Source organism: Pezoporus occidentalis, unplaced genomic scaffold, assembly GCF_034315485.1.
Source record: "Pezoporus occidentalis ecotype Australia unplaced genomic scaffold, CSIRO_AGI_Poc_V1 ctg11, whole genome shotgun sequence".
NCBI lineage: Eukaryota > Metazoa > Chordata > Aves > Psittaciformes > Psittacidae > Pezoporus > Pezoporus occidentalis.
This window is the reverse complement of record NW_026912886.1, coordinates 3,938,678-3,965,888: the sequence shown is the minus strand read 5'-3', so window position 1 is coordinate 3,965,888 and position 27,211 is coordinate 3,938,678. Positions and strand designations below refer to the sequence as shown.

Sequence of the window (27,211 nt, the reverse complement as noted above, 5' to 3'; positions counted from 1 at the left end):
AATTGTTGGTAGAAGGAAGGAGGTATCATGCTTTACTATTACATGCAAATTTGAGTTATATTGCCTTAGTACTTAAGAAAAATGATTAGGTCATTGGATTTGCTGTTTATTTACAACCTTGCTTTAGTTTAAAAACGATGAAAAACTGTATTAGTATTTTTTTTGGATTAATCGTACTTCAACATGTCAGATCCTTTTTTGATAGTTCTGTCTTTGAAGTACAAAAAGGGAAAGCATTTCTCTCACTAATCAGTCCAAATCTTACACTTCACACTTACAAGTGTGAAAAGGTATCAGTGTGCCTTTCAGAGTTGGTGTTCTCATTGAAAGTAATTGTTTAGCAAAATATTTAGCAGAAGCTTTATTTTAGAGAAGAATATTGGTATGTTACGTTCTTGTATTGGTGTGAAAGATTTCATTGGAACAGAATAGAAATGCATTACACTGGAAAGTAAGAAATCTAGCATGGAAAAAAAAAACAACCTGTCTCATGTAGCTATTTGTTCTTTTCAATCTGTAACGGAGATATTTGATGAAACGTTGTTTTTCTGTGTACAGATCCTCTCCAGACAAAAAAAGTAAGAAAGGTGCCCCCTGGTTTGCCTTCTTCTGTAAGTACTGCATGTTTTTACTGATAATAAACAAATCATGCTCAAACTCTGCTCTCTTCACTTGACATACACACAAATTACTTAACTTCAGCATTAGGAAGGATATCTGCTGGACATAAACAGCTAGGCTAGGTGATTGGGAGTGGTTCTGGAGGACTAAATACACATTTGGTGTGGAATTTTTAGCTTTCATAGCAGTGATTTGTAACTTGCTCATATGCTCCTACCCACTTGTCCCTGTCATTTGAATTCCTCTCTTGGGAAGAGAGCTGGGCCAGGAGCTGTCAAAGAAGATCTCCTGTACAGGTCTTTTGATGTTTAATTAGTCATTATGTTGCTGAACAGGAGGACAGACAGAGATTAATAGCTGAGAATCTTAGAAATTTACATTTGTAATAATCCCAGTGGAGCTGAAGACATTAAGATTCGGAGGACATGTACAGCTCAGCTTGCCTCAGTAGGACTGAGGTTATTAATATGCATAAATCACCGAGTCAGATGTTCATTGTGAAGCCCTGGTGGATTTTAAAGCCTTCATTAAGCCTTTCCTAACTTCAGCCTAGCATCAGGAAAGCTTTCAAGCAACTAGTTTGTTGATCCCTCTTTGCTTGAAAATTTATCCTTCGAGAATAAAGGGCTTTGATGAAAAAGGTTGGAAGGGTTTTGGTGAAAAATCATTAATGGCTGTGATAATCTAATGCTATAGGGGTGTTTTGTGGTATTAAATATGCTTTATTCTTAAAAGGGAGAAAATTGTTTATAAATGAATCTGCATTTAAAAATCCACGTGAAGTAAAAAATCCCCAGTGAAGTGAAGGACAGAATTGTGTTTTCCCCTGCTCAGAACAAACAGGAGGGGAGGGGGAAGCTCCTGCCTTGCGGGGTACATCTCTTTGTTGTGTAAATGGCTGTTGGGCTTTTATTTGGCAGTACTTAACACATGGGCGCAGGTGCACTTGGCTGAGTCATAACTCAAAGCCGGATAGGCTGAATGGAACATACTGCACGGGCAGCAGAGATACAGCGGAGCGGAATGCTCTGAGCTTTTCATTTTGTATTGAGCCTCAAGTACGAATGGTGTCTTCTAGCCCTTGCATCTTCCCTGTTTTCTCCTCCCTCTTTCCCTTCTCCCTCCCCCTGCTCACTATGATACATACAGAAAGAAGGATCTGAAATCCTATTTTAACCGTACTTCCAGATGGAGCTGAGATAGTCTAGATAGCCTGGGGCAGCTGTGCTCTGAACCTGCAGCCTACCTGGAAGCCAGGATTGCAGCTGCAGGCACTCTTAAAAGCTTTTGCTTGCATAAGCACTTGGGCCCCACTAGAGGCTGAATAGCTGCTTGATAAACAAAATGAACACAATGCCTCAAATCATTATTCCCGAGGCCAGGAATATTCTTCTTCTTCCTTCCCCCCCCCCCCCCCCCGCTTTTTTTTTTTTGCCTTTTTTTTTTTTTTGCCTTTCCCCTTCAGCAGCAGCTAAAAATAGTTTGGCAATTTACATTTTAACAGTCGTGTGTTATGTAGGGTGGCTTTACAGTCTAGCAGATGATTTCTGCTAGGTTAACAAAAATACATTTAAGATGTCAGAGAAGCTAAAACACAGAGCAGTGCAGTTTTCATGTAATTTATTATCATAATTCCGGGCGAGTAATAGCGCTTACGTTACATGTTTAATATTTAATAGCGTCAGCCAGGTAGAGAGATTGTTTTAGCAAATGAAACATTTCTCTCATTTCTGTTCCCAGACTTTAATTTTAAGAAACAGTATTTTAAAAATGGCTTTCATTTAATTCTTCCGTGGGAAGAGTGGAGACAACAAAATGCTGCTAAATTTTATTTGTGTTAACATTGTACCAATCTGCACAATGAAGTGCGGTTACTGTGAATAAACGGTGATTGCGATGCTGCAGGTTTGAAGTACTGTTTCTGTGTATTCCGATGCTGTCAGGGCTGAATAGAGCCTTGGAGCAAAAATGCCGTATTAAAAAGAAAGTGATACAAGGTATGATGTGTTTTGGAAGATGACACAAGAACTAAATTTCACTAACAGATAAATATGGAAGTATTGTCTCTATTTTAAATATACCTTGGTAAGAAGTCTTGAGTGTATCGTGGGAGAGATAAAACTCAGTTTAGCTAATAGGCAGTGCAGATAAGTTTAATTATAATATGAAAAGTCACAAGAAAGGTGATACTTCATGTTCTACAAATCTATATTTAATTTTTCAGTTTCTAAAAGATTTTCTCCAATGTTGTCATGTTAGTATAGGGCTGCCATGTCAACAGATACTCAACAGGAATTTAATTTCCCAGATAACTATAATTTAATAAAAGTCTTTTAAGAAAAAAAAAAAACAAAAAACCCTTCCTGTAGTTTTTTTGTCTCTTGCATTTGCGTGGTGTTTTCTGAAATTACTTGCTTTGAGGCTTATCTTTCTTCCTGTGTTTTTATCAGGGTCTAAAGTAAAAACAGTTACAGAGAAAAGGGCTAACAAATTGTTTAGTTACTTTCTGGAGTGCAGCTGAATCTGGACTTGTCCTTTAACTGCAAAAATCAGATGCACCGGGCAGAGGCATTTTTAAGTTTTTCTGTTCTAAGTTTCTGAGTGATGAGTCATTGCCCAAAACATTCTGAATGTTGACACGCGAGCATTTGTACAACTCCTAAATTTAAAGCCTTCTGGGGAGGATAGAAACTAAAACAATCAGTGGTTTATTTTTTCTCACTGTTAGCTCAAGCCAGGCTTGAGTGAGCAGAAAAATTATGATGTGCCATTTATATTCTAGCAGGGGGGAATACTGTTTGGTGAGTTACATTATCCGTGGAGATTCAGGACTGTTGTAGTTCTGATTTTTTTTCTGATTGTGGGAGGTACCTTAACTAAGCCAGGAAACTAATAATATCATATGACTTGAAACCAGTTGTAACTAATCCGTGGGGCTGAATTAGGAAGAGCAGGGTACCAGGGTTTTCAAAGAGCTGTTCAGTCCGCAGAGGGAGGAGGAAGACAAGTAAGGCTCACTTGGAAATGCACAGGGAGATTGCCATCTAATTATGTACGGGCTGTGAGCAGAAACATACCATTTACATGTGTAGTCAGAAAATAATTCAAACTATTTTTTTTTATTAGTACCATAATGTGTAGCTATCGTGAAGTCATAATTCTAAGAAAAATTGTGAGAATATCATTGTTCTTTTGCCATTTAATTAGTCTCATGTCAGAGAACCAAACCTGAAATGCATTGTGCCTGTTAATTTTTGTTACAGAAAATGAGCTCCGACACACAGGAACAAATACCTGATTGTTTTCTGTGTAATGCCATTTCTAATAAATATTTTGAGTGTATTAGTTTCCACAGAACCTGAGACAATCAGTTTAATATGAATCTTTAGATTTCCACTTATTTAATAAGAGATTGTCAAATGAATATTTTCTAGTACCAGAGCTCTCTTAGTAAATTCAAGTTCATTGTTTTTCAATATATTTAAGACAATTTACAATTTGATTATAGGGGTTCCTCATATATCATCCTCTATTGTATGTGTATAGTCCACAGTGCTAATTTATTACAGGAGATCTTTATGAAGGAAGGCTAAAAAAAAACCCAAAACCTGGTTTAGTGAATAGAACTACCGCCCAAACATTTACTTTTCTTTTTTGGTATTGTGTTAGTCTTTTCAGACCGAGCTTGATCAATATGTTTTAAGGGATGTCTCAAAAGATAGCAATGGTACCAGGAGGAAGATAATAGATCTTACTCCCTTCTGTGCTCCCTACTTCGTCCGCTCTTACCGAAGGATAAAGGAGATAATTTGAAATGGTGGAGTGGAAAGGATCCAATCCTCTGAATGCTTATCTGAAATGCAGTGTTCACCATGTGGAGTGGCCTTTCTTTAGAGAATTATCCTCAATGTTACCAAGTTTGATGGGTACTGAAGTAGCCTGGTGTAAAGCAACATCCTTAGAATACTCTGCTGAAGTCTGTGGCTCTGAATAGAAACTGTGGAGCATCCCGGGTAAATCTTTGTGCAGTGTTTGACTGGCGGTGATGATATGTTTAACTGACTTTCTAGTGAGACTTCTATTTATTTTGTTTTTATTGTAAGATTTGTTCCCCCTTGCCAGAAATGGTGTCAAAATGTAGAAAGCAGCATTTAGTTTGTTCAGAGCTGTTATGAATTGCCTTGTGCAGTCAAGTAGTACATTCAACTGTCACTTGTCTTCAGTATCTAACACTCTCAAAGACAGCAGTAACTCTCTGACCCTTGCCTCCAATGCTGTGCTGTGTTTTAGAAGGCAATTTTAAATAACAAAACTGAGCAGATAAATCCTCACGGGTAACGCAACACAGAACTTGCCATTTCTTCCTTGTGACTTAGTCTTTCATCTTCCTTTCTTCTGCTTTATGCCTGTTCTTTGGTCACCTGATTCAAGGGATGTTTTTAGGGACTTGCTCTAGACTCCTTTGTAAGCACCATGTTCATCTGTGAGCTTGAACAAAAAGCAAATATATAAACCATCCAACCCCCAAATTCTGTTACAAACCAAGCAGAAGTGTTTCTGGTTAGATGATTTTAGTTTTTTTCAATGTGAGCTTTATTTGAAATCTATTAGAAACCAGCAGTAACCTTAGATTATAGCATTCCACCCACTCTTTGCTATATAGGCACGTTTAGCTGTCATTAAACAACTAAGCAGTCCATTGCGAAGTCCTGTTGTGAAAAGTTCGGATTGAGTTCTCACAGAATTAGGGTAAAGGTGCTTAAGTAGCCCTCTCGTAATAGCTTTTTTTAAAATGAAAATCAAATACTTTTTCCAAACTATCTCATCACCTGTGACTGGGGTGAACTATTGTGAGGTTGTTTCATTGAGAGATCTTCTTTGTTCAAATCCTGCATATACGTATATGAGGGATATCTAATGATGTCAAATTATTTCTCCGTGTTTGGATTTACTGGAGATAGTTTATTTTTGAAGTTTTCACAACATATCAAAATGAGCACATTAAATGCTCTTAAATTAGAGTGTAGATCTGCATAAAAGGACCTTAAATCTGTGCATAGGTTCTAAAACTGTTATCTGGAAAAAATAACATGACTGAATTGCAGCTCATGTAATTTAGGGAGAATTTATATGGAATTGCTGCAACTTCTGCTTTACCTCAAAGATTAATGTGTCCATTACCATAAATTAGTGTGGTGTTTTATAACATTAGATAAGGATAAAAGCTTTTTTGAAGACTATTTCTTAATGTCTTTTGCTTGATAATACTTGTGGTATTGGTGGGAAGGCTTTTATAGTCCCTGAAGTCAGCTGGGAAAGTGGTGAGCAGTGTTGTGTTTCTAGGCTTTTACGTGCTGTTGAAATGAGATGTTTCCTTTCAGTTGGTTGCTCAGCCCCAGTGTTGGGCAGGTTGCTTTGCCTGTTTGTCAAAAGGGGCAATACAAAAATGATTGCTTTTTCAAAAGAATGGCACTGAAATTAAAGCTTTGCTTTATTTTATGAAATTAAAGCACATCATCTTGAAGTGAAATTTCAGGTCAAGATGGGTCTTTACACACTGAGGGGAAGAAACTGAATTAAATTACCTCTTGTTTTAGTGCCACGGAGTTTCTTGTGATGTCAAGACTTGCAAAAAAAGCAAAGTTGTGCAGTCTTGGAGATTTGAGTATGGGATTTCACCATTTGCACCAATAGCTAGGATTAGTTGTTAGCGTTTTTTCTTTCTGTAGGGAAGTAGTAGGCGGATTCCTAACTGTGGATGGCAGGGGGATTGCTCCTTTGGCTTTTGATAACTCACTTGGCTTCATTTGCAAAACAGTTTTTCCAAGCAGCAAGTTGGAGTGCAGGAGAAGGGGAGGAATGCAGGGAAATACGTGCTGCGGCACAATTAGCTCTCTGCGTTTTGACACGCAAGCTTGTACAGCTTCTCTGACACGGGATTGTTTCATGAATTCACAAAGTGTGTGTGTGGAGATCTTGGGCTGGGCTCAGGTGTAGAGTCTGGAGCCACCTACAGGGAGCTCACACGAGTGCAGGTGTAGCTGCACGGTTTTGGTGAGGGGGGGGAAGTGAAAAATACCCTGTACTTCAGCGGTGAAGGAAGAGTTAAACGATGCTGTGAGGTTGCACCAGCAGAGGGACCCCTTAATCGCTGTTTAATTTTCCAGATAGATCTTCTTGGTCCTACTGAGTTGCTGTGGAAAGATTCAGGACTTCTGCAGCCTTCCCTAACGCAGCCTTGCTGACTGATGTCAGGCTTTACAGTTGTGCTGTGGTCTATACACATGTTTAGATGGGGTAGGTTAAAGTACATTTTGGGATGACGATTATCTGACTTCTGATGGGGTTATTTGTTGCCTCAGAGTTAATTTAACATGTTTGTTTACTTTTTAATGCCGACATGGGGAGTTAAGACCTTCATATAGAGGCTGTCAAACCTTTAGTGCTTACTATTTCAGCAACATGATAAAACTTTCTGGATTTGAGCAATATCCCAGTGAAGGTGTATTTGAAGGACTGTGGATCAAGTCTTGAAAACTCAAACTATTTTGTGTTTGGTTCTGAAGAATGTGATATACAGCACTTTTTTTCCTCATGCTTTTCACTCTCATACAACATTTATGTAAAAACTTAAACATGTAAAATTTGGTATTATTTGGAAACCTACTGAAAGAGAAACTTCCTACCTGTAGTTTGCAATTAAAAACAAACAAAAACACCCAACTTTTTTAACCCAAACTGGCACAGGTAACTGGGGTTTTTTGAAAACAAGCAAACCCCTCCCAAGCAACAACAAAAAACCCAACAAACATCCCCTAAAACCTGGTAGCATTGCTAGGAAAAAGTAATGGATAGCAATTAATAGCAATTTCATTAGTACTTATTGTCTATTCTCTATTCCTCCAAACTGTTCCCTCTTTCCTGGTTGTAGTAACGTGACTGTTAAATGTGAATTTAAAGACAAGCCTTTTGAACAGGAAAACCACCAAAGTATTTTAGCTCTTGCATAGATGAGTAAATTAATTTGCTTAAATAATCTTCCTTTGGATATTGTGGAGGTTTTGCCTATTGAATTTAGTCCACTGGGTTATTTTAAATTGTCTTCCACACAGTCTGCTCTGTTTCTGCTGAACAGCATACTTAGTGGTTGGTTAATAACACAAGGCAATACTTCCAGGATTTAAAACTAAATTAGCACTTACTTAACTGATCAATTGAATAGAGGACAGTATAATGTGTTTTCCCTTAGAACAGCCAGGTTTGTTTCTTAAGGCTTGAAAGCTTGTCTGTGTCTTAACAACTACATTATGCATGATATTCAATGCACCCTTTATCAATGATCCTAACTCTGACCTTGCTGTAGTTGCAAGAGAAGCAGCTGAAAGTTACTGAGTGTATTTTAATTAGCAACAGGTTGTTCAGTAGTGGACTATATATTTGTCTTTTATCCTCGTTTCCCCATTCCTTGCCTTTATTTCATTGGGGCATCAGCTGGGGTCTGTCTCCTCTTCAGGTTCAGTTTTCTTAGAAACTGGTAAGAGCTTAATCACTTGTGAAACTTCTGTTCCTTTGTCAAATGTGGTTGAAACTGATAAGGAGTTCCAACCTTGGACAGAGTGGGCAGGAAAGGAGGGGCTTCTAGGGCCTTTGCCTTATTTCCACAGATAGAAGGTTAACCTAGCCCCTAGGAAATGAAATAGAGCTTGGTAAGAACAACGGTATTTGTATCCCCTCAAAGTAGGTTTTGGCTCTGACGAGGTCACCATTTTGTCAGCAGGATTGAAACCAGCTCTCTATGAGGAAACTCATGGTACTTGGGCACACAAGTCACAGTTGCTTTTGTTGGTGAAAAAGGAACTTTCACTTTCTCGTTTTTACTGCTTGTTGTGTTTGAATAAACCCATTTAAAACATAAAGCTGTGATTAAAAAGCAGTAACCTTTTAAAAGTATTTTGATATTTCAGTGTTGTGGAATAGCTTTGACCAGAGGATGGCTCTCATCCGCTGAGACAGTTACACAATTATCCTTCACACAGTATAGTTTCCAGTCATCTGGAGAAGTGATGTTTATTTTTTTATAAATTCAGATGATGGGTTACATGTGCTTATCGCGTGCTTGTGAGAGGCTCTGACAAGTTGGACAAAACCGTGTTTCACGTAAAAGTGTGTTTTCGGGAGAACACATAATTCATTCACAAAATCTCTTGGTGTTAAAACCATCTTTGAAAACACCCTCCTGCAGGTAGCTTGGTTTATTATTAGGTCAGTATTTCATTCTGCATCAGCTTTCATAATCTCTTTGCATACTTTAGAAACAGGCAGTTTATTGTTTTTGACACACAGTACAGGGTCATGAGTGGAAACAATTCGGGCTACAAAGTGCATGTCAGTTCAGTGCTCCTCTGCTGACGGCATGTCTGTCTGAAATCAAGTTTAAAAAATTGGCCCTGTCTCCAGCTGACTTGTTTTGTCAGGCTGAGTCATGAGATTAACCCTTGACTTGTCACCAAGGAAAAATGGAGTAAACAACTGTACCCAGTACAGTATCGCTAATCCAGCGATGATTCATTTCACTGTAACATGATTCTCTTAAGAAAACAAATTTCGGAGCAGCTGTTGCTTGGCTTAAATGGGGATTATAAAAATTGCAACCACAAAACGAAAACTTACTTTGGACTTGAGGAGCTTTTGGAACAGTTACGTGGGAGTAGTTCCTGCATATAGAGAGCTGTTGGTAACAACGGCGCAAGTGTTTGAGCAGTCTTTCAAATTCTTCCGGTTTAGGTTTATTTTTCATGTGTTGTGGTGCAAGTAAACTTCTGTGGGTTAAAGTTTCATATGCTGGAGGGAATTATGGTTGGATCCTGTAAGGTGCATCGATGTAGCACACATCCTGTGAGAAATAGCGTTTCTGTACGGTAAATGTGGAGCAGCTGCAGTGATAAAGTTCAGATATTGTACACTAAGATTTTATTCCCACCAAAGTAACTGAGGGTAGGACAACTAAATCCCTTTTTGGTAAAATGAAATTGTTATCCTTTTGATTTGTGGGGAAGTAACTCGGGAGGAAATTCATTTATTGCCTCATTATGGAGGTACAAGTTTGTAAACCAGTTTGTCTACAAACAGACAGCATTTGTAGTGGTGTTACTCAGTTTTATTGATCAGATTGTTGCTGTTGTCTTAACCATGTGATGGTGAGCAGTGTCAATGATTCCTTGTGCTGACAGATGTTAATTGTGTTATTAAATATTACCAATTAATATTACCTATATATTTTTCATTACAGTTGCTCTGTACAAGTATAGGGCCATTCTAATGCAGAGAAACACCAGCCTCCCCAATGCTACCCAGTAAAGTTATTTTTTTTCTGCTGTATCTTTTAGCATTTTTCCAGTTGTTTGTAATATGGGTGGAGAATGCTGATTATTTGAGAATGGGCTTGATCATGCTCTTCAGCTCAAATACAACTATTGAAAAAATAGAGCATGTGTGCATGGAGGCGCAGTAGCAATTACAGCTATGTTGATGATAGTCTTTACTTCAAAGAACTGAGTCCAGTTACCCTGGAAGTATATTTAGTGATTAAAAAGTTTGCGTGCTTGAATTATTTCAGGGAAACAAGGGGTTTCTTACTTCTTCAGCTCTTGCAAGCTGAAAGTGCATTTTCCAGTGTTTAGGGTTTTTTCAAAGTTGTACAGTAGTTTGAATTGGTGATTTTAATCTAGGGTGCTACGAGAGGTAGCACGTGTAAACATCTGAAGATCTTTTAGCATATCTCATCTATAGAGTCCTGAACATTAGCGAGGAGCTTTAAGGAATGGCATTGTTAGCTGTAAATCAAAGCTTCTTACGGACTCTCTGCGGACTGAAATGGGTCTTTGTGGTCCCTGGGGGAAGAAGGAAGCCGCCAGTCACTCTGCAGGCCTGGCGATTTAATAGTCTGAAGTACAGTGATGTTCTTTTTTTGCAGCTGCTGCTATGCCTTTTGTATCAGAGGAGAGCTGAGTTTGGGTATCATTAGCCTTCGTGCATAGTTCTGGATATATAGTTTGATTTGCAGTGAACGTGCAAGTGTTCTTCAGTTGATGTAAACTTCAGGATGTATTTGCCAGTGTACTCTAAGCACAGTAGTCTCCTAAATGATTGGAAGAGTTCACTGAGAAAACATTTGAAGCTGGAGGTGTGAACATTTTTTTGTCAGTATGAGCATATTCTGTGTATGTACAGACACTACAGTAGTTATGTCCTGAGATAATGGATACGATACAGAAGACCCACTAAGGTTTCTATCTGACCACAGTATTCTGCTGTAGTCAGTTTGTCACCCTTGTGGATCTTTCTAGTTCAGAAGATTCCCCTGACACAGGGTGCGTGGCAGAATGAACCAGATTTCTGCAGCTTGCTTTGTTTCCCTGTAAATTGCGGAACTTTGTCTGTTTTTTTCCTTATCCTGACGTATTTTCCTGCTTTTGTCAGGAGGGAGGCAGGGGGAGTTCACAGCACTGGCAGTTGACGCAGAGGTGGAGAATGTGGTTTCGCTTTAACCTTTTTTTTCCTGGGTTGAAATCCGTCTGACTTAATCAGGAGCTCAGTTAATAACCAACTGCATTCACGTGTAGGACATAAAGAAATGAACACCTCACTTAAGAGTTAACATTAGTTAATGCCACTGTTAAGTGAAGAAACTAGGCATAGGTATTGTGCAGATACGAGGGATTACTGCGATGGAAGTTGCAGTCTGTTTGCTATGTTGTGTAATGCCCGTTTTGTGATGTGCCAGAACTGTTAGGGTCTCCTCCCTTTCTCATATGGGCACAGAACTGCTTTTTCCTTGCAAAAATGTATTATACAATACACAGGAAGTCTGGGCTCATGTTTCCAAAGAGCCATCACACTTTGTATGTGGGATCTTGGAGATGGATTTTGGATTTTTAAGAATGATCATGGAGCCGAGCATCTCGTGTGTGTTGTGCCATCACACGGGCTTTCTGGTGCGGGGTGTCTGTGCGGGTGGCTCTCGGGGTGCTCCGGCCGGCCCCGGGGCCTCTGGCCCGGCAGCTCCCGAAGCGCTGCCGGAGTTGGAGACAACTCCATGAGGCAGATGGCCGTGTGGCTGCAGCCTGCACCAAGCGGCGTCTCCGCTGCCGCAAGTGCTCTAATTTAATTAGAACAGAAAGCGGGAGGTGAGCTGGCTCAGGACGCGTCCCTCTGCCGCTGCCTCGCAGGTCGCGCTTTACTCGGGGCGGCAGGCCCGCGTGTGGGGACTGGGGCGTGCTCCCCCTTCGCTCCCCCCACCCCCGCCTTCCGGCGCTTGGCGCGGTCTGGGGCGCGGGCCGCGGCGGGTGGCGGGGCCCCGCGCCCGGCCCTACCCCCGCGCCGGCCCGAGATGGTTCAGTCCTGCTTTGCATAAGTCGCCGCTGAGGCGCTCCATGTGCGCGGAGCGGCGCGCGGGCGGGAGGCTGAGGCGGAGGGAGGCGGCGCAGCTCAGCCCGGCCCGCCGCCAGCCGCGCCATGTACTGCGCGTACCCGGTCCCCGGGGTGGGCAGCAACTCCCTCATGTACTACTACAACGGGAAGACGGTAAGGGCGGCCGCCTTTGTTCGGGAGCCGCCGGGCGCCGGGCTGCCGGCCGCTCCTCGGGCACATACTGAGTTCTTAGGGCGGCTCCTCCGCGGGCGGGCAGCCCGTGCCCGTGCCGGAGCAAGCGGGGCGGGCGGCGAGTGGTCGTGAAGGGGGGACTGCGCTGGGGTCCGCGGGGGAAGCTGCTGGAAGTCTCCTCAGTTATGTGGGGGAGCACCGAGTCCGGCTCGGCGGAGGACGGAGGGCAGCGGCCCGCAGCCAGGCGGCGCTCCCTGACGGGCCGGGGCCGGAGCCGCTCCCGCCCTGCTCGCTCTTGGCCCCTGAGGTGCTGGCGGGGCGCTGCGGAGAAGTTGCTGCGTGGCCGCGGCGCTCGGTGCGCGCTGTTGGGTGCTCGGTTTGGGCTTCACCTCCCGGGGCGCGACTCGAGCCCCGCCGCTGTGGCTGTGGCCGATCGGCGGGTCCCGCGCCCCGGTACCGCTGCCGGGCAGAGCTGCCCTTCGCTTGTGGGACTGGGACATAAAGTCCTGCACGGCCCCGGGAGCAGGGGGAGACGGGCGGGCAGGTTCACGAACAGGAGTCTCCTCTCTGCGTTATAACTCTGTGGAAATTGGAGATTTCTGCCTCACGGCTGATAGTTTGAATTTTTAAGTTCGTATGACGACAGCTGGGGATTTTGTGTATAAAAATTAGCGAACAATGGTAAACTGCGCACAGTGTGCTTTTCCCGGTCTGTTGATGATGTATGCGGTTTTGCTTTGCTTTTGTTATAAAAATTACATTAAGTAGGAAGAAAAAGCGAGATGCTGATATCGATCTCTCTTTTCTTCCCCTTTCTTTTAACTGCTCTTTCTCTTGCGGGCCTGTGTGCGCCGTGCCGTCATTGGTAAACTTTTGCCAAGATCTTTGTTCGGTGATAATTGAACTGTGGATCTTTACAGTTACTGAAGACACTGTGCGTGGGCTTCTTGAATAAAAGAAAAGATACCGGAGGAGAGGCTGGGGGAATGCGTAAAATTGCATGGTCTCTGTTTCATTTCCTTTGGTATAAATGCCAGCTGTCTTTCAAATATGACATTATTTTTCTTTCATGTCTGCTCCTAGGCTAAAACAATCTGTTTGAAGTTTTATGTGGAGATATATATAAGACTTAAGTAAAATTAACTATACAATACCCCTGAAGCAAAGGGAATATAACTTGCATGAAGTTTTGATTTTATTCTTTCTAGAGCACAGATCACTCTATTACAACATTTCTCTTTGTTCTTGTAGCAGGAAAAAAGGCTTTGATCTTATTAAGTATTTCCAGGCATATAGTAGATGGAAGTGCTGGTACTGTAGGAGAGCCTGGCTGGAAAATTGATAGCATGTGCCTGTCGTGGGTCAGAGGTGACCTTTATGAGCTTGAAGAGTTAGTAAATAGATGACAAATCATATGATGATCCTATATCATGTTGCCCAGGGTTTTATTTAAGTTTTGGTTTTTGTTTTTTTTTTTCCAAACATCTCGCTAGTCTTTAGCATTTTCTCTCCTAGGAATTCTGCAGGTTGGACTGAAGTACTGATTTAAATATATGGGAGGAGGATATGTGAAGCAGGGGGGATTGTTTTTTGTGTTACAGTTTATGAAGTGCACCTCTTGGTATATTTGCCAAATCTTTGTATGAGCCTTTCCATAGTGAGGGATCAGTACATACCCTCGTTTTGATGTCTTACTACTTCTACTTGTATTGTTTGACCCATTAGTAGCTGGCAGTATGTACCTTGTTTTGATTTGAGATTTTTATTTAAATTATTGTGTTAGATTTTGAGTGTTTACATTCCTTAGTACCTGCTGATGTATATAAAATCTCATTTATTTACACACAAAGCAAATAGGAAATGATTTGGAGAAAATGTGTGTGTCTGTTAGCTTTTTGTTAAATATTTTGTTCTTTTCAACTTCTTAAATTTGTAAGCCAGAAGAAAGCTTAATATTAAGCTAAAAGCCAGGTGTCTGAGCAGCCCAATAGATGGTCCTGTGTGCACTGGCACAGAAATTGAAAGCTTAAAAATTAAGTTGGGGCGCTTACTATTAGAAGAGGTTCAATTTTTGTAATTTCTATGTGTTTTGTGAGGGAGGCATGGAAGTGAATGGTAACATTTTAATACGTATCCCCTGCTAAGGAATAAAATTTTACCGTTATGTGTAATAGGTGTTATAAATAAATATGTATATCAAGAGTCCTCCCCAAATTAAAAAGAAAAAATATTTTAATCTGTTTTGTAAAGAAAATAAAGAACTTAAAAGATTTAGCCTGTATTTTTTTTTGTCCTTCACCTGTTGATATATAGAAAATATTCTCAGCTTATGGAGGCTAACAAATTTTAATATAGAGGTTTTTTGGAGAAAATAATTCTAGTTAAAAATGACATCTCCCTGAAGTTTCACCTTTTCTTCCCTTTCTTTCAAGAGCTCTGCTACAGACCCAAAATCATCAAAACACCCCCATTGAAGAAAAAAAAAAAAAAGAAAAAAGCTACAAAAAAGTTCAGGTAGAAATAGGAGCACAAATTGAAATTGTACTTGGTAAATTTTGAATTGATTCTTTTTTCGTTTTTTAACAATAAATACATGAGCTTCATTCACTGGGGCCTTTCCATTTAAATTTTATAAAATAACACTTCGGTGATAGAAGTTTTGTATCTTCTATGTGCTTAAGGAGTAAAATACAGACTTTAAAGATTTCCACTCCTTTCAGTTCATCGACAAGTGTAGAAATAAATTGGTTGTTTTCTGCATGTACTCTAGAATTATTTTTATATAGACTGCAATAAAGTATCAGTTATCACCAAAATAATTTTAAGGAATAATATTGATTATATTTTATATCGCCTATGATTACTATTTCTATGAGATTAAATTTGTGAATATATTACACATTATTGTTGTATTCTGTGCACTGTAGACGTTAATTTGATGTACTAGTCTGAGTATGTGTTTTTCTCAGCATAGGCTGAGACTCTGAGCCCTCTTCCAAGGTGGAGTTGCTGCATCTTTCGTAGTAGATTTCTACAATGCCTTTTTGGAAAGGGAGGAAAAAAACCCCAACATACATATATTTATATGTATATAATTTTGCATTTACACAATGCTTTGTGATTTTGTTTTTTATTTTTTTTAATGGGGATTTTTTTGAGAATTTTCTCAAGAATTTGTAATCTAGAAGGCTGTTTATAAATGTGCGTGTGTACGTACAAATTGGCACACATGTATAAATGACTAAATACTCACAGCTGGGAGTCCAAATGTGTATATTTGGGTATTTTTTTAGTGGAGAAAAATGCAGGTCTTGCAGCTGTCGATCTCGGAGTTACAGCAGAGAGAAACATGTTAATACTACTGCGTGATGCGTAGATGACATGGCTGCATGTCTGTCTGGAGCTGCCATGCAATAAATAATTACTAAGTCTTTTAACATCAGCGTAGAATGTTTTCAGTTTGTGAGTTTTGGGGCAGCCAGGTGCTAAAAAGCAATTCAATTCTGCTTTTATTAGTATCAGGCCAGTTAGTATAGAGGGAGAAGAGTACAATTAAAGCTGTTCTGTACCATATGCTGCCCACAGCAACTCAGACAAGGTCAATGCTAACATTTGTAAGTCCGGACAAATATAAGATAATCTGGAAAATCTCTAGGGGCGCACGGCTGCGGACATTGAATAAAGAGGGGTAGTAAACACTGGTCAGCTGGATTTCTTCCCCCCCTCATTCCTCACCATTCTTTTTCACTTCCCCATCCCACTAAAAAACCCCGATGAGTTACAATGCATCAGCCCAAGAGAGTTTTCCCTTCTCCACTCCATTGCGTTGAACTGCCAATCTGCTGAGCAGTGGTCCCACGCCAGAAGGGTGTCTTGTCTGCAACAAGCTTTATTGATGCTTTAAAGTGAAGGTTATGTCCTTTTCCTTTGGCAAATGAAAACAGCAAGGGCTGGGATCAGGTGCTGTATTGGACAGATCTATATTTCTTAAAATGTGAGCACCAAAGAGGAGCAAACCCCTGTTTGCTCAGCGCGTTTGCTTTGATAATCATGTGCATGTTGAAGTCTGTTTGCAGAAATACGATAGTTTCTGACGGCTTTACGGAAACTGAGAGTAGTAGTGAGTTCAGAGGAGAGATAGCGCTATCTTTTGCATGTTTATAGTGCATCTTCTGTGGTTAGTACTGGTGTTGGGGATTCCTACGACAGCTAGAACAGCTTCTGAAATAAAGGGAACAGGTTAAGAAACGGACTGATGAGTTTCAGCTGATTTTGTTTCCCTAAAATCTGAATTTAGTCAGGAATTTCTAAAGACTTAGTTGTTAGTTAATAGACTAATGCACACTTTAACAACAGTGTAGTTTGAAGAGTGAGGGAAAGAGGTTTTGCTTAGCAAATAAAATGCAAAAAGAATCTTTAGCGCTATATACACGTATGTTTTTCTGGTGTTCCTGCTGCCTTACCTTCTTTTCCTCCACCCTCTGCCTTACACTACGATTCAGAAAATAAAATCAAAAGAACAGACCAAAAGGTTTCCATATACAGAATTTGGGATTTTTTTGTAAGTTTACCTGTCACTTTTTAACATGACTTTAAAGTTGTCATACACTGGGGAAGAAGCTAGACTGTGTGTCAACGCAGTTAGATTCTGCATTTCGGAAATAGCCAAATAGGCATGTATAGCATGCCTAAACTGCATAAACATTTATTTAAGATGGAATTCAGTTTAGCTACTTCAGGGAGTTTGGATGTTAAAAATCATGGTTGGATTTGCAGACAACACTGATGCTCTGCTCTTTCAAAGGAGAGTTTTATTTTCATTCTGGGTGGTGAGAAGACTTTTTAAAATGTATAAACCTTTACACCTCGTATTAGAAATACAGAGTATGACTGAGGATGTGTGTACTGATCTTGTATACTGGGGCTCTTCATTTTATCATCTTGCTTGAGTATTAACTACATCGGAATTTACGGTGGTGGTTTTGTTTTTTGGTTAGGGTTTGGGGTTTTTTTTTTGGCAGCTTCTGTCTCACTGTAAAGAGGTGCATGGAAAACTATAGTTACCATTCTACATTCCTGAAGCTTTAGTAAACATGAAAGCAAGTTTCCTTTTCCCAGAGCTGCCTTTCAGCAGCATTAGCTTTTGCCACAAAACCTGCAGATAATACACTGTAAAATTTTGCCACATGTACAAATCATTCATCAGTGCACACTTGCTTAGTGCATGACTGATGCTGATGGAATGTAGATAGGCTACTTAGCAGAGTTTACAAGCTACAGAGTAGGTTATCCATCTCTATTGGTTTCAAAAAATCCTCTGTCTCCAGCAGCTTGATAAATATTTTTCGGAACTTCCAAGTATTATTAATAACTAGGCTTGAATGAGTAACATAATTCCTAAATCCATAAACAGTATGTGTGATGGGAATCCTGGTCTTGAGGTAGCATAAGCTCGTCATAAGGAAGGTTTGGTTGCTTTGTTGCTATTATTTAATCTGCTTTTAACATTAATATCAAACATTGATAAATATTTAAGAATTTGAAACATATTACAGGAAAATTGCCTGAGAGGAAGTATGCCAACAGGAGGATTCAAAGAGTTGCATCTATTAAATGCATTTATAGAATAAGACTTGGAAGTTTTACTTAGCATAAAATTTGGTAAACGTAGATCCTTAAATTAATGTTCATGTTATTGGCACTTGTGTTAGTAAACAGAAGCACACTGTCTAGTCCTTTGATGTGTTTTAGATACATTAGGTGCGTGTAACTTTCATGATAGTGTTCATTATATATGTTAATAATCAGGGCAGATTTTGGAACTAGGCTGATGCGTTTGTTTTGCTTAAATGTGATGCAGTACAGATAATGGCGCCTCAGCTCTGTTCTGAAGCCAGCTCCCACCACTACCCCTCAAAAAAATATCTTCCTTGTCATCCTGTTTTTCCCACTGGAGAAACATAAATCCAGTTCAGGGTGCAGAAGAGACAGACGTGGGACTCTGACTTGATGTCCTTTGCAACTCATTTGTCCTACTTCCCTCAGCGGAGGCTGCCTACCCTTCAGAAGCACTGCAGCATTAGGATTGATGTATATTCTAGCACAGCTCCAAGAAAGTCAAGTCCTCCACTTGATAAGTCATGCTAAAATCTAGTTTTGGTGTGAGGTTATCAGAAGGGAATTTCCCATTCATAATCAGAGAGTGTTTTGCTTGTTAGCATGGAGACACATCCGATGCCTTAGGGTGCAGTGCGTTTTAAGGGGATTAGAAGATGGGCTCCTCTTCTACCTTCTGGAGACCACACTCTTCAAGGAGACTGCAGACAGGCTGACCTTTTGACAGTATTCCTCATCTTAGTGGGAATGTCAGCCAGGAAAAACTGGTTTGGTGCCTTCTGGATGTCACTGTTATCAGTTTAATAGCTAAAAGAGGCTGTCTTGAGCAGCCACGTCATATTTATAACAGCCTTACTCAGCTGCTGTGGAAGAGAAAGCCCTTTAACTAGGACACAGCCATGGGAGCTGCAGACCAGCACCGCAGAGGCTGCGATCTGCTGGACTGGGCTCTGGGTGTGTGCGGGTGCTCAGAGCCAGCCCTCGAGATGCCCGTTACCTCTCTTCCTGGCTCAAAAATAAAACTCTATACTTTTTTATACACTTTTTTATTTTAAGCCCGTGTCTTTTGCCTCTCATGGACTTCACGTTAATCTCAATAAATTTTCTCCTTTGCTTTTGAATTCTGTTTGTAGTAACACAACATAAAAATGATGATTAGGTCATTAACCAGAAAAAACCTGGCGCTCATCTGCAGGTGATCAGATGACATCAGAGGCCTGGTTTTAATTTGTGGGTAGTTCTGATTGTAACTAAAAGAGACTTGCTCCTTTTGTGGAATTGGCTGGCTATTTCCCCACATCTGGAGTTAATGAAGTCTTTGAGACCACATCAGTTGTGTTTTGCCGCAAGAACCCTTTGATCTGAAAAATCTAGACTGGCACAAGTGCAGCTTCATAACATTGCAGCTATGTTTTTTTGCAAGCTATAGTTAAGATACCAAAACAAGCAGAAACTATATAAAGTTATGTGTCTGTGCTAGGGCTTTCATGTAGCTGTTTGGAAGGGCCTCTTTTATGTTAATATAATTCATAATATTTTTATGATGTTAATGGCTTGTACATATGTATCTATGTGATACATTTGTAGGAGTTTTTCAGTTTAATTTCCCTTTTGAGATGGTGTTTGTTCATTTTTTTATAAATCACCCAATTATGCAAAATGTTAAAATTTGTCTGAAGCTTGTATTTACAAATCTCACTGATAATGTTACAGTTTAAAAGCAATGCACCCCGTCACTGTAGGTGATTTTGCATTAATCAGCGTACATCTCCATGGAAGTGCTAAATGTCATAAAGCTTTGTTTCCACTGCTGTCCTGTGACAGTGATAGATTATCCATCAGCTATAGCATATGCTGCGTTATTCTGCACAACAGAGAACTTGTAAATTAAGCCCAGTTTTGCCTAATATGTTTGCAGTCTTATGAGTGCGAGTATTTACAATTTGACAGAGTGACATTTCTGTTAAAATATGTCGGAGGCATGGAATATACATGCATTCATCATATGTAGTAAATACATATGTACTGTTAACATCACTTAGAACGTATTGTCATTCTGTCACTCAGGTTTGGTAAGCATCTCTTGTTTTACATTTATTCCATAAATCGAAAATTTGCAAGTAAAATACTGAACAGAAGCTTCCTGAAAGGCTTTCTTTCCTAAAAAAAGAAAAAAAAATTTTGATTTAAAAAAATATTAAAACAAGCCAAAAAAAAACAACCCCAAAACCAGATGTAAGTGTTCCACTTGACTCCTTTTTACCAGGTGTCCTTTTACCTGCTGCCGTTCTCATTACATGGCTCGTACCGACCACTATGCCCTAACTTAATTCCTTGTGCCCTTGTCCCGATTCCTTCGTACTGCAGTTTGAGAGATTGTATTGAAATTCTGTTGATGTAAAACGGGTCTAAGAGAGTGGTAAATCAGCCCCTCTGATATAAAAGAGCGCTGTCTGCAGGCACATGCCCAGCCATTTGTTCTGACTACAGCAGGCTAGAAAAGCATTTGGGAGTGGGGAGGAGGGGTATTGGTATGCAAATGGCAGCGGGACTTGCCCACTTCACTTTCTAAATATCCGTATCACAACAGTCACTCTCCGGGAGAACAATGGTTCCCTTTTAGGGGACTTAGGGCTTTTTGTTGGCCGGCTTGGTTTTCCTGGCCCTTCTCTTGCTTGGTAAACAACATCCCAGAAAGACGAGGGAGGGATGTGAATGTTGGAGAAACGTTTGTGCCTGGAGATGCACAGGAAGGGACAGAATTAATCACTTCTGATTTTAGGATTGTAGGGCATAGTGCGCTCTGCAAGTTGCATTATGTAAGCTTTAAAGTTTTAAAATTACTCTTAACATGTGTTTGTGAAGATTTACATATTTACAAGTAAGGTGAATGATCAAGTGAAAAAATACCTCTTTTATATGTGGTAGCAAAACGGGGCTCTCGTCTCAGGGTTACATTTTGATACTCTTTGCTGCATTATTTGTTAATTTGCCCTTTTTTTTTCTGTAAGATTTTTTGTTTAGCATGCACTGGTCATACTGCAATGTTCAGTGTATTGACTAAAATACTGGTATGATGACATAGCGTTGTGTAGAACAACTAGTGCTATGGGTCAGGTCCTTGAGTCTGTGAATACTGGCTTTGTTGATTTGACTTATTCCTGAATATACTTTGTATTTCTTCCTAGAGTCCCTGCAGTGAAAGACTTCTAATGGTTACATTTGTTTGGCATCTTAGAATTTTTAACCTGTTAAGATAATGTGTTGCTTGCAAGTTGAGAATGGTTGTTCCCATGTGGAGTTACGCTGAAAAAACAATGAGGCGGGTTTTCTTTAATGCTAGGCCAGTGTGAAAATAACATGCTGGATGTTGCAGTTTTAAGATGAGTCCTCAGGACTGGCATTACTTACACTTTTGATGACTCTACAGAGGTGTGGAAGTATCTAAAAGGATGATACAGTGGTTGCATTAAAACCTTTGAGTTTGTCACTGGATGTTCTTCTTGTTTCTGACTCTTGGGATGCCAGCTAATTAAATATTCAAACAGGCGTACAGTTGTTTTAAAATAAAATTTGTTTGGGGCCCAGTTGTTTTATCTTGCTTTTTTTATCTTGAGCAACAAGTCTGTACGAGTCAGGCACTTAGAAAGCAAAATCAGCATTCAGGCTTTTATCAGGCCACCTGGCTGAGTTGGCACACCAGAAAGTGTGTTGTTAGGATCATTCTACTGTAGTTCCTCTGTACTGTGGCAACTTGCTAAAAAGCAAATAAAACAAGGGCAACAAATGCTGCAGCTTGCTACACTGTTCTTTTTTTATGTGGGCTTTCTCTCTGTGGCTGTATGCTGTTACTTTTTTTTTAATGTACGACACCCAGATATTACTAACCTGCTTTTACTGCTCTTCGATATTTAGGTGTATGCACCGTCCCCGAGTTCTGATGAATTCAACAGAGAATCTCCAAGTTACCCATCTCCTAAGCCACCGAGCAGTATGTTTGCTAGCACTTTCTTTATGCAAGGTGGGTAAAATGACTATAAATATATGGGCAGATGTCACTTGTCCTTCGGGTAGACATCTGCAGTCAGGCACTGCAGTACTGAATGAATGAGGAAGTGTAAAGGTAACTTTGTGCTAGAGCCCATGAATAAGTTTTATATATGTCTAAACCAGTTAGATGAAGGGAGCTGTCTGTTGATTTAAAGTTCTTCTCGTGACGTTAATTGCTGACTGAAATTTAAGGGGATTATACACCAGGCCAGATGGAGAGAATCCGCCATCCTTTGATTTGTAGGGGCTTCAGAGCAGCACACTAGAGTGATGGAGAAAAATGAGGTGGGGGCTTTTTGGCCGCTTTGGAATTTGACTGTACAATATCAACTAACAGTCTTAAGTTCTCAAATGTTTGTATATCCAGCATGCCAAAAAAAGGGGTTTGCATTGAACAAAGCGAGAGCAGAATTCATTTCCTTGGCCTCACGTCATGCAGTTAGCTCGTGCTGGAGTCTGATGAGGTTTTGGAGCATATTGAAAGCATAGTCTGTCAATACGGGTATTTACAGAGCACTTCAGTTTGTGCTGCAGAAGGAAAACTGCATCGACACACGGGTTTAAGGCTTATGTAATGCAGCAATTTCCGTGACTTCAATCTGCTATTATGAAATGGTTTTATATTTTTATGGTATGGAGGTATTTTAGACTATAAATTGCTTATTTTAGGTTAATCGCTGTTTTGCACTGTATGTTCATGATGAGCTCTGCTCAGCCAAACGTCTCTCCCCTCCACCCCCTTTTTTATTATTTCTTTCAGACCGGAATTTTTATCAAGCCTCTAGATATAAATCTGGCCTTACTGAAGGTCTGTGTAATTAGCACAAGTACTTGCTATTTTCTCAGCTGTGCTTGGATTGTGTTTCAGCTATAAAAGCCTCTGTTGGGTTTGGTTCTTTTTTTTTATAAATTCAGCAACAGTGTGGTGGCATGAAAATAGGAACCACCGGATGAACTGGTCACCATTTCCCGGCTGCTGTTTGTCTGAGTAGCTGAATTCTGTATGCTCATAAGCTAATGGTGTAAAAGAGAAGTAGCGCTTGGTTCACTTCTTCATTCAACATGGGGGTTTTATTTTCTTTTTTATCAAAAAAAAAGATGGGACCCACAATTCTTCTGACCTCTGGAGTTCATCCAATGGCATGAGCCAGCCCGGCTACGGTGGGATGCTGGGAGGCTCCTCTTCCCACATGTCCCAGTCCGGCAGTTACGGCAGTCTGCACACACACGACCGTTTGGTAAGACACGTAGCACAGATTCATGTATTTGTATACAGAGAGATGACCTGCAGGAATTAATTTCTTGCTGCTTTTGTGTGTCAGTTAAAAACCCAGTTGTCAGAAATCACAGACTTCCTATATTAGATTTATGTCCTTTTACTTGTCTGTTGTATAAATAAATATCTGTGGCTATATAGTGGTGTGTTCAGAGGATGGAGGAGACCCTTTCTTTAGTAAGGAGCTAGGTGTTGTGTATTTGGTATCTTAAAGTATCAATGTTTATTTAAAGACAAACTTAATGTCATATGTCTGTTTCTCTTCTCTCTAGAGCTATCCCCCACATTCAGTCTCACCTACAGATATAAATGCCAGTCTTCCTCCAATGTCTAGCTTCCATCGTGGCAGTACCAGCAGTTCACCTTATGTAGCTGCCTCACACACTCCACCTGTCAATGGATCAGATGCTATTCTGGGTAAAAAGTTCTTCCTGCCTTTTTTTTTTTTGTTTAAGTTTTTGGATTTGGTGGGTTTGGGTTTTTTTTGTTTGTTTGGTTTGGTTTCTGTTTGTTTTCTGTTTGTTTAAATTTTATGAGAAAATGCAGTTTGGGGCTGCATGACATGCAAAATTTGTAGGCTTTAATTTATAGGATGCGTGTAAATCAGGGATACTGCACCGCTCTGATGTTTCTGTCCTCAGTATGGCTGAGATAGGGCAAATTGTTGTGCAGTTAGCTTAAGACTTACTAGCTTGTTTGCTTTCACAGCCAAGTCTCTTCCCAGGAGATCGTATCTATCTGACTTTACAGCAGTTATCCTTCCATAGTTTGCTATATGTACCGTTCATGTAGGTAGTTCTGGTGTTGCAGTTTTCAGAGCTGCTGCATCACCAAAGTACTGTGCTGGAGAAAGGCAGGAAGGCTGTTTCTTCGGGGAGCTTGATAAACTGCATTGTAAATTCCTCTCTTAACTGATTCAGACATTACTGAGTAGCCAGGATGGTGGCTTGGTTTAGTCTCTTCTGTGCTTACTTAGCACAAAATACAGGACGATCATCCATTCCTTGCACATATTTACACATCTTAAGATACAGACGTAGAAATGAAGTGCTTGTACATGCCCCTTGTCAGTTTGATATGATTTGCACTTAAGTTTCATTTTAAGTAAGCAGAGTTTAGTTAGAGTGACTATATTGGCTTTGATATGGGAAGTTTTACACTTGTGTCTTTTAAACAGAACCCAGTTAATGAATCTGCATGGGAAATTCAGGCTAGAAAATCCAAGTTTGCCACAAACTTGAAGCAGCAAGTGTCACGTGGGTTTCTGGTGTGAATGGCTTACATTTACATTAAATACTTCTTTTTTTCCATTAGAAGTTGATAACTGGAGAAAGGAGATTCACTTTGAAAAAGGGTCTGTCTCCTACAGTAAAGCAGATATTTTGCGGGATTCAGGTCCTTTCTGTGTTTGCAATTGGCAGGGCTTCAAACTGCCTCTCGGCTTAATGGTGTGTGGAGCAAAAGGGCATGCAAAGCTGCTGACATGCAACTGAGAGCAGGGGTGACAGAAAGCTTGGTGGATAAGAGCTTTTCAGGGATTTTCTAAAATAAAGATGAGAGTACAACACAGGGAATTAGAGCAGGGGGAGCAGGGAGACACACAGGGAACTATTCAGTGAATTTGGCTTTAAGAACTAATGAAACGTGCAGCACTTCAGTGATAACAGTTTAGAAATCAGCTGCAATGATACAATTTTCTGATTGTGATTTTCTTATATTTCATTAAAATTAGCCTGCAGTCCTAGAAAATAATTTCAGTCTGTTTTCTAACTGCTTTCCCTTGCTGGTCCTGAAGTTATCGCAGTGATACCGTGTGTGACTTGAAAGAGGACATCATCTCAATTTAATTGTTTTAATTAAATTTTTAAGTATAATGCGAGCTGATTCTGTTGACAGTGACTTCCTCAGAATATCCATTTCAGAAGTGGTTGCTTAACTGTACATGATGAATAAAATAATAAATACAATTTCAGCTTTAAACGTAAGTGTTGGGTTTGCTTTCCATGTTACAGGAAACAGAGGAAATGGTGCTGGAAGCTCACAGACAGGTGATGCCCTCGGGAAGGCATTGGCATCTGTAAGTAGCAGTTCGAATATTCAGATCTGAAAATCACATTTTGATCATTGCATTCACTATTTCATTCCTTTTATCATACCAAATCAGGAGTTTCATGTATGAAGTTAGAATAATAAACTGTGATGCAATGTCGTATACTAGATAAATGTATAAAAAAACAAGTGGAAAATGCTTTTATTTGTAGAAGACTCATTCTGTCTTTTTAGGGATCAAAAACTTTGGGGCAGACAGAGTTCAGAAAGTTGTTCAGACAAAGGAAAAGACAATCCGGATGAGCTGGGGGGTTGATTGCTTGGTTGTTTTTTTTTCTTCCCTGTAGTGTTGAGCTCAAGTCAAATATTTTTAACATTACTCTTAGAGCAGATCCTGCCTCAAGGTTAAAAATGTTTTCTCAGTGGCCTTATTAAACTGAGTGGGTTTGAATGCTGTGTTGTATAGCTATGATTTATGGAGCAGCTTTTAAAATGCTATATATGCATAAAGTTTAAACTCTTAACTCTTGCTAGAATAATGTAGATAATGTAAAATATTGCAGGTACCTTCAGTCTACCATAAGCTCTGTGTGTGCACCCATATAGCAGTTATTTTTGCATTAATACAATCAGATGTACGTTTTATGAAGTGGTAGTTGATTCAGTATAGCAGCAATTTCAGTTAGGAGTGCTGCTGGGGGACCACTTTGTATTTCTGCTACATAGCGAATAGGGTGACTAGGTCTGATTTAAGAGATAGAAATGACTACTTTGCAGCCCCAAACCACCATTCCTGGGTTGGATTCTGCATCTGTTACCTCATACCAGTGAATGCAGATGTGCATATTCGTGCAGATCCTGTTTCCCCTGCATCCCTCAGAGGGTCATATGCTAAAAGATTACCAGATCTGATAATGTCTGTAATGTCCAAATTGGGTAGAAGAACTCTGACCTACTGGCTTTGGGGAGAAAAACGTTGTCCCAGTTGCTTTTGGGGATTCAGCAAGCAGATAACAATTCACGAGTCCAGAGGGCAGTTAACACTCTTTTTTTTTGTCTGTTTGAGACCTGTCAGAAAGGAACTGGGATCATTTTGACTCCTAGAAATAGCAATGCTTACATACTTCAGGCTGTTCCTTACTCTGCAGATGTATTGGGATGTCTGCTCTGCTGTTCTGCAGCCTGACCAACATTTCTGCTGCAAGTCTGACACGCTGGCCCGTTAGAGCTGTGGGACTTTGACATTTTCCACTGCTCTTCTTTTATAAGTTATTTTCTCATCCTTGCAGGTATTTTTTCCCAAGTCACTAGCCGAGAAAGCCAGGCTGATGTTGGGAGGAAAAACTCTAAATATATTGCGAGTGGAAGTCAGGGCAGAAATGTTTAATCTAACTGGTGGGTGGGCTCTGGTTGTCATAGAAACTTGTTTCTGTCATCCCGTGTTGTTGCTTGGCAGGAGCAGCCAGGTCATTCCATAAATCATTTCTGTCATAGCTGATGGTGATGCATTCCATCTGCTCTATCACTGCATGCCATAGTCTGCACACTTCAAATCCCTCGCCTCATCCATCTGCTTCCCCCGCACCCCACAACACACGCGCACCCAGCACACTTCTTTGCGCTTGTTCGGCGAGGAGCACCACTCGGCTGTGGAGAGCAGGGAGGTGCTCTCTGCTGCAGGTGAAGCTGGCACTGATGAATTTTGATAGCCAGTAAAACAAGAATATTCTTTTCTGTTTGATCAAAGTTTCATTTAAATACTGTGATTGTCTTTTCAGTGTTTATTTTTGCCTCCCCCCAGACGACAGTACATGCCTTTCTGGTGGGGTTTTAACTGCTACCGCTGCAACTGTTGAGAGGAATTTTTAGTTCTAAAATTCTGTTGATGTACATCTCACAATAGGCCTTTCATGTGCGAAACATCAGAGGATACGACATTTGTTCTTCAGTTTAGGTATTAAAGACCATACAGAATAGTATGTGATTAAACATGTAAGG

General features: G+C 40.2%; 1 protein-coding gene across 12 annotated transcripts in view; it reads left to right on the top strand.

Moving 5' to 3' along the window:
• Positions 1–27,211, top strand: part of TCF12 (transcription factor 12) — a 169,706-nt gene that overhangs the window by 117,688 nt on the left and 24,807 nt on the right. For 9 of the 12 annotated variants that reach the window (XM_062627551.1, XM_062627559.1, XM_062627594.1 and 6 more), the window contains 5 exons: positions 559–611; positions 21,754–21,859; positions 22,987–23,126; positions 23,437–23,581; positions 25,177–25,241. In XM_062627551.1, the coding sequence (XP_062483535.1) occupies positions 559–611; positions 21,754–21,859; positions 22,987–23,126; positions 23,437–23,581; positions 25,177–25,241 (509 nt within the window). Of the gene's footprint in view, positions 1–558; positions 612–11,962; positions 12,205–21,753; positions 21,860–22,986; positions 23,127–23,436; positions 23,582–25,176; positions 25,242–27,211 lie in introns of those variants that run through there. The other 3 variants (XM_062627638.1, XM_062627619.1, XM_062627629.1) reach the window with 3 other exon arrangements.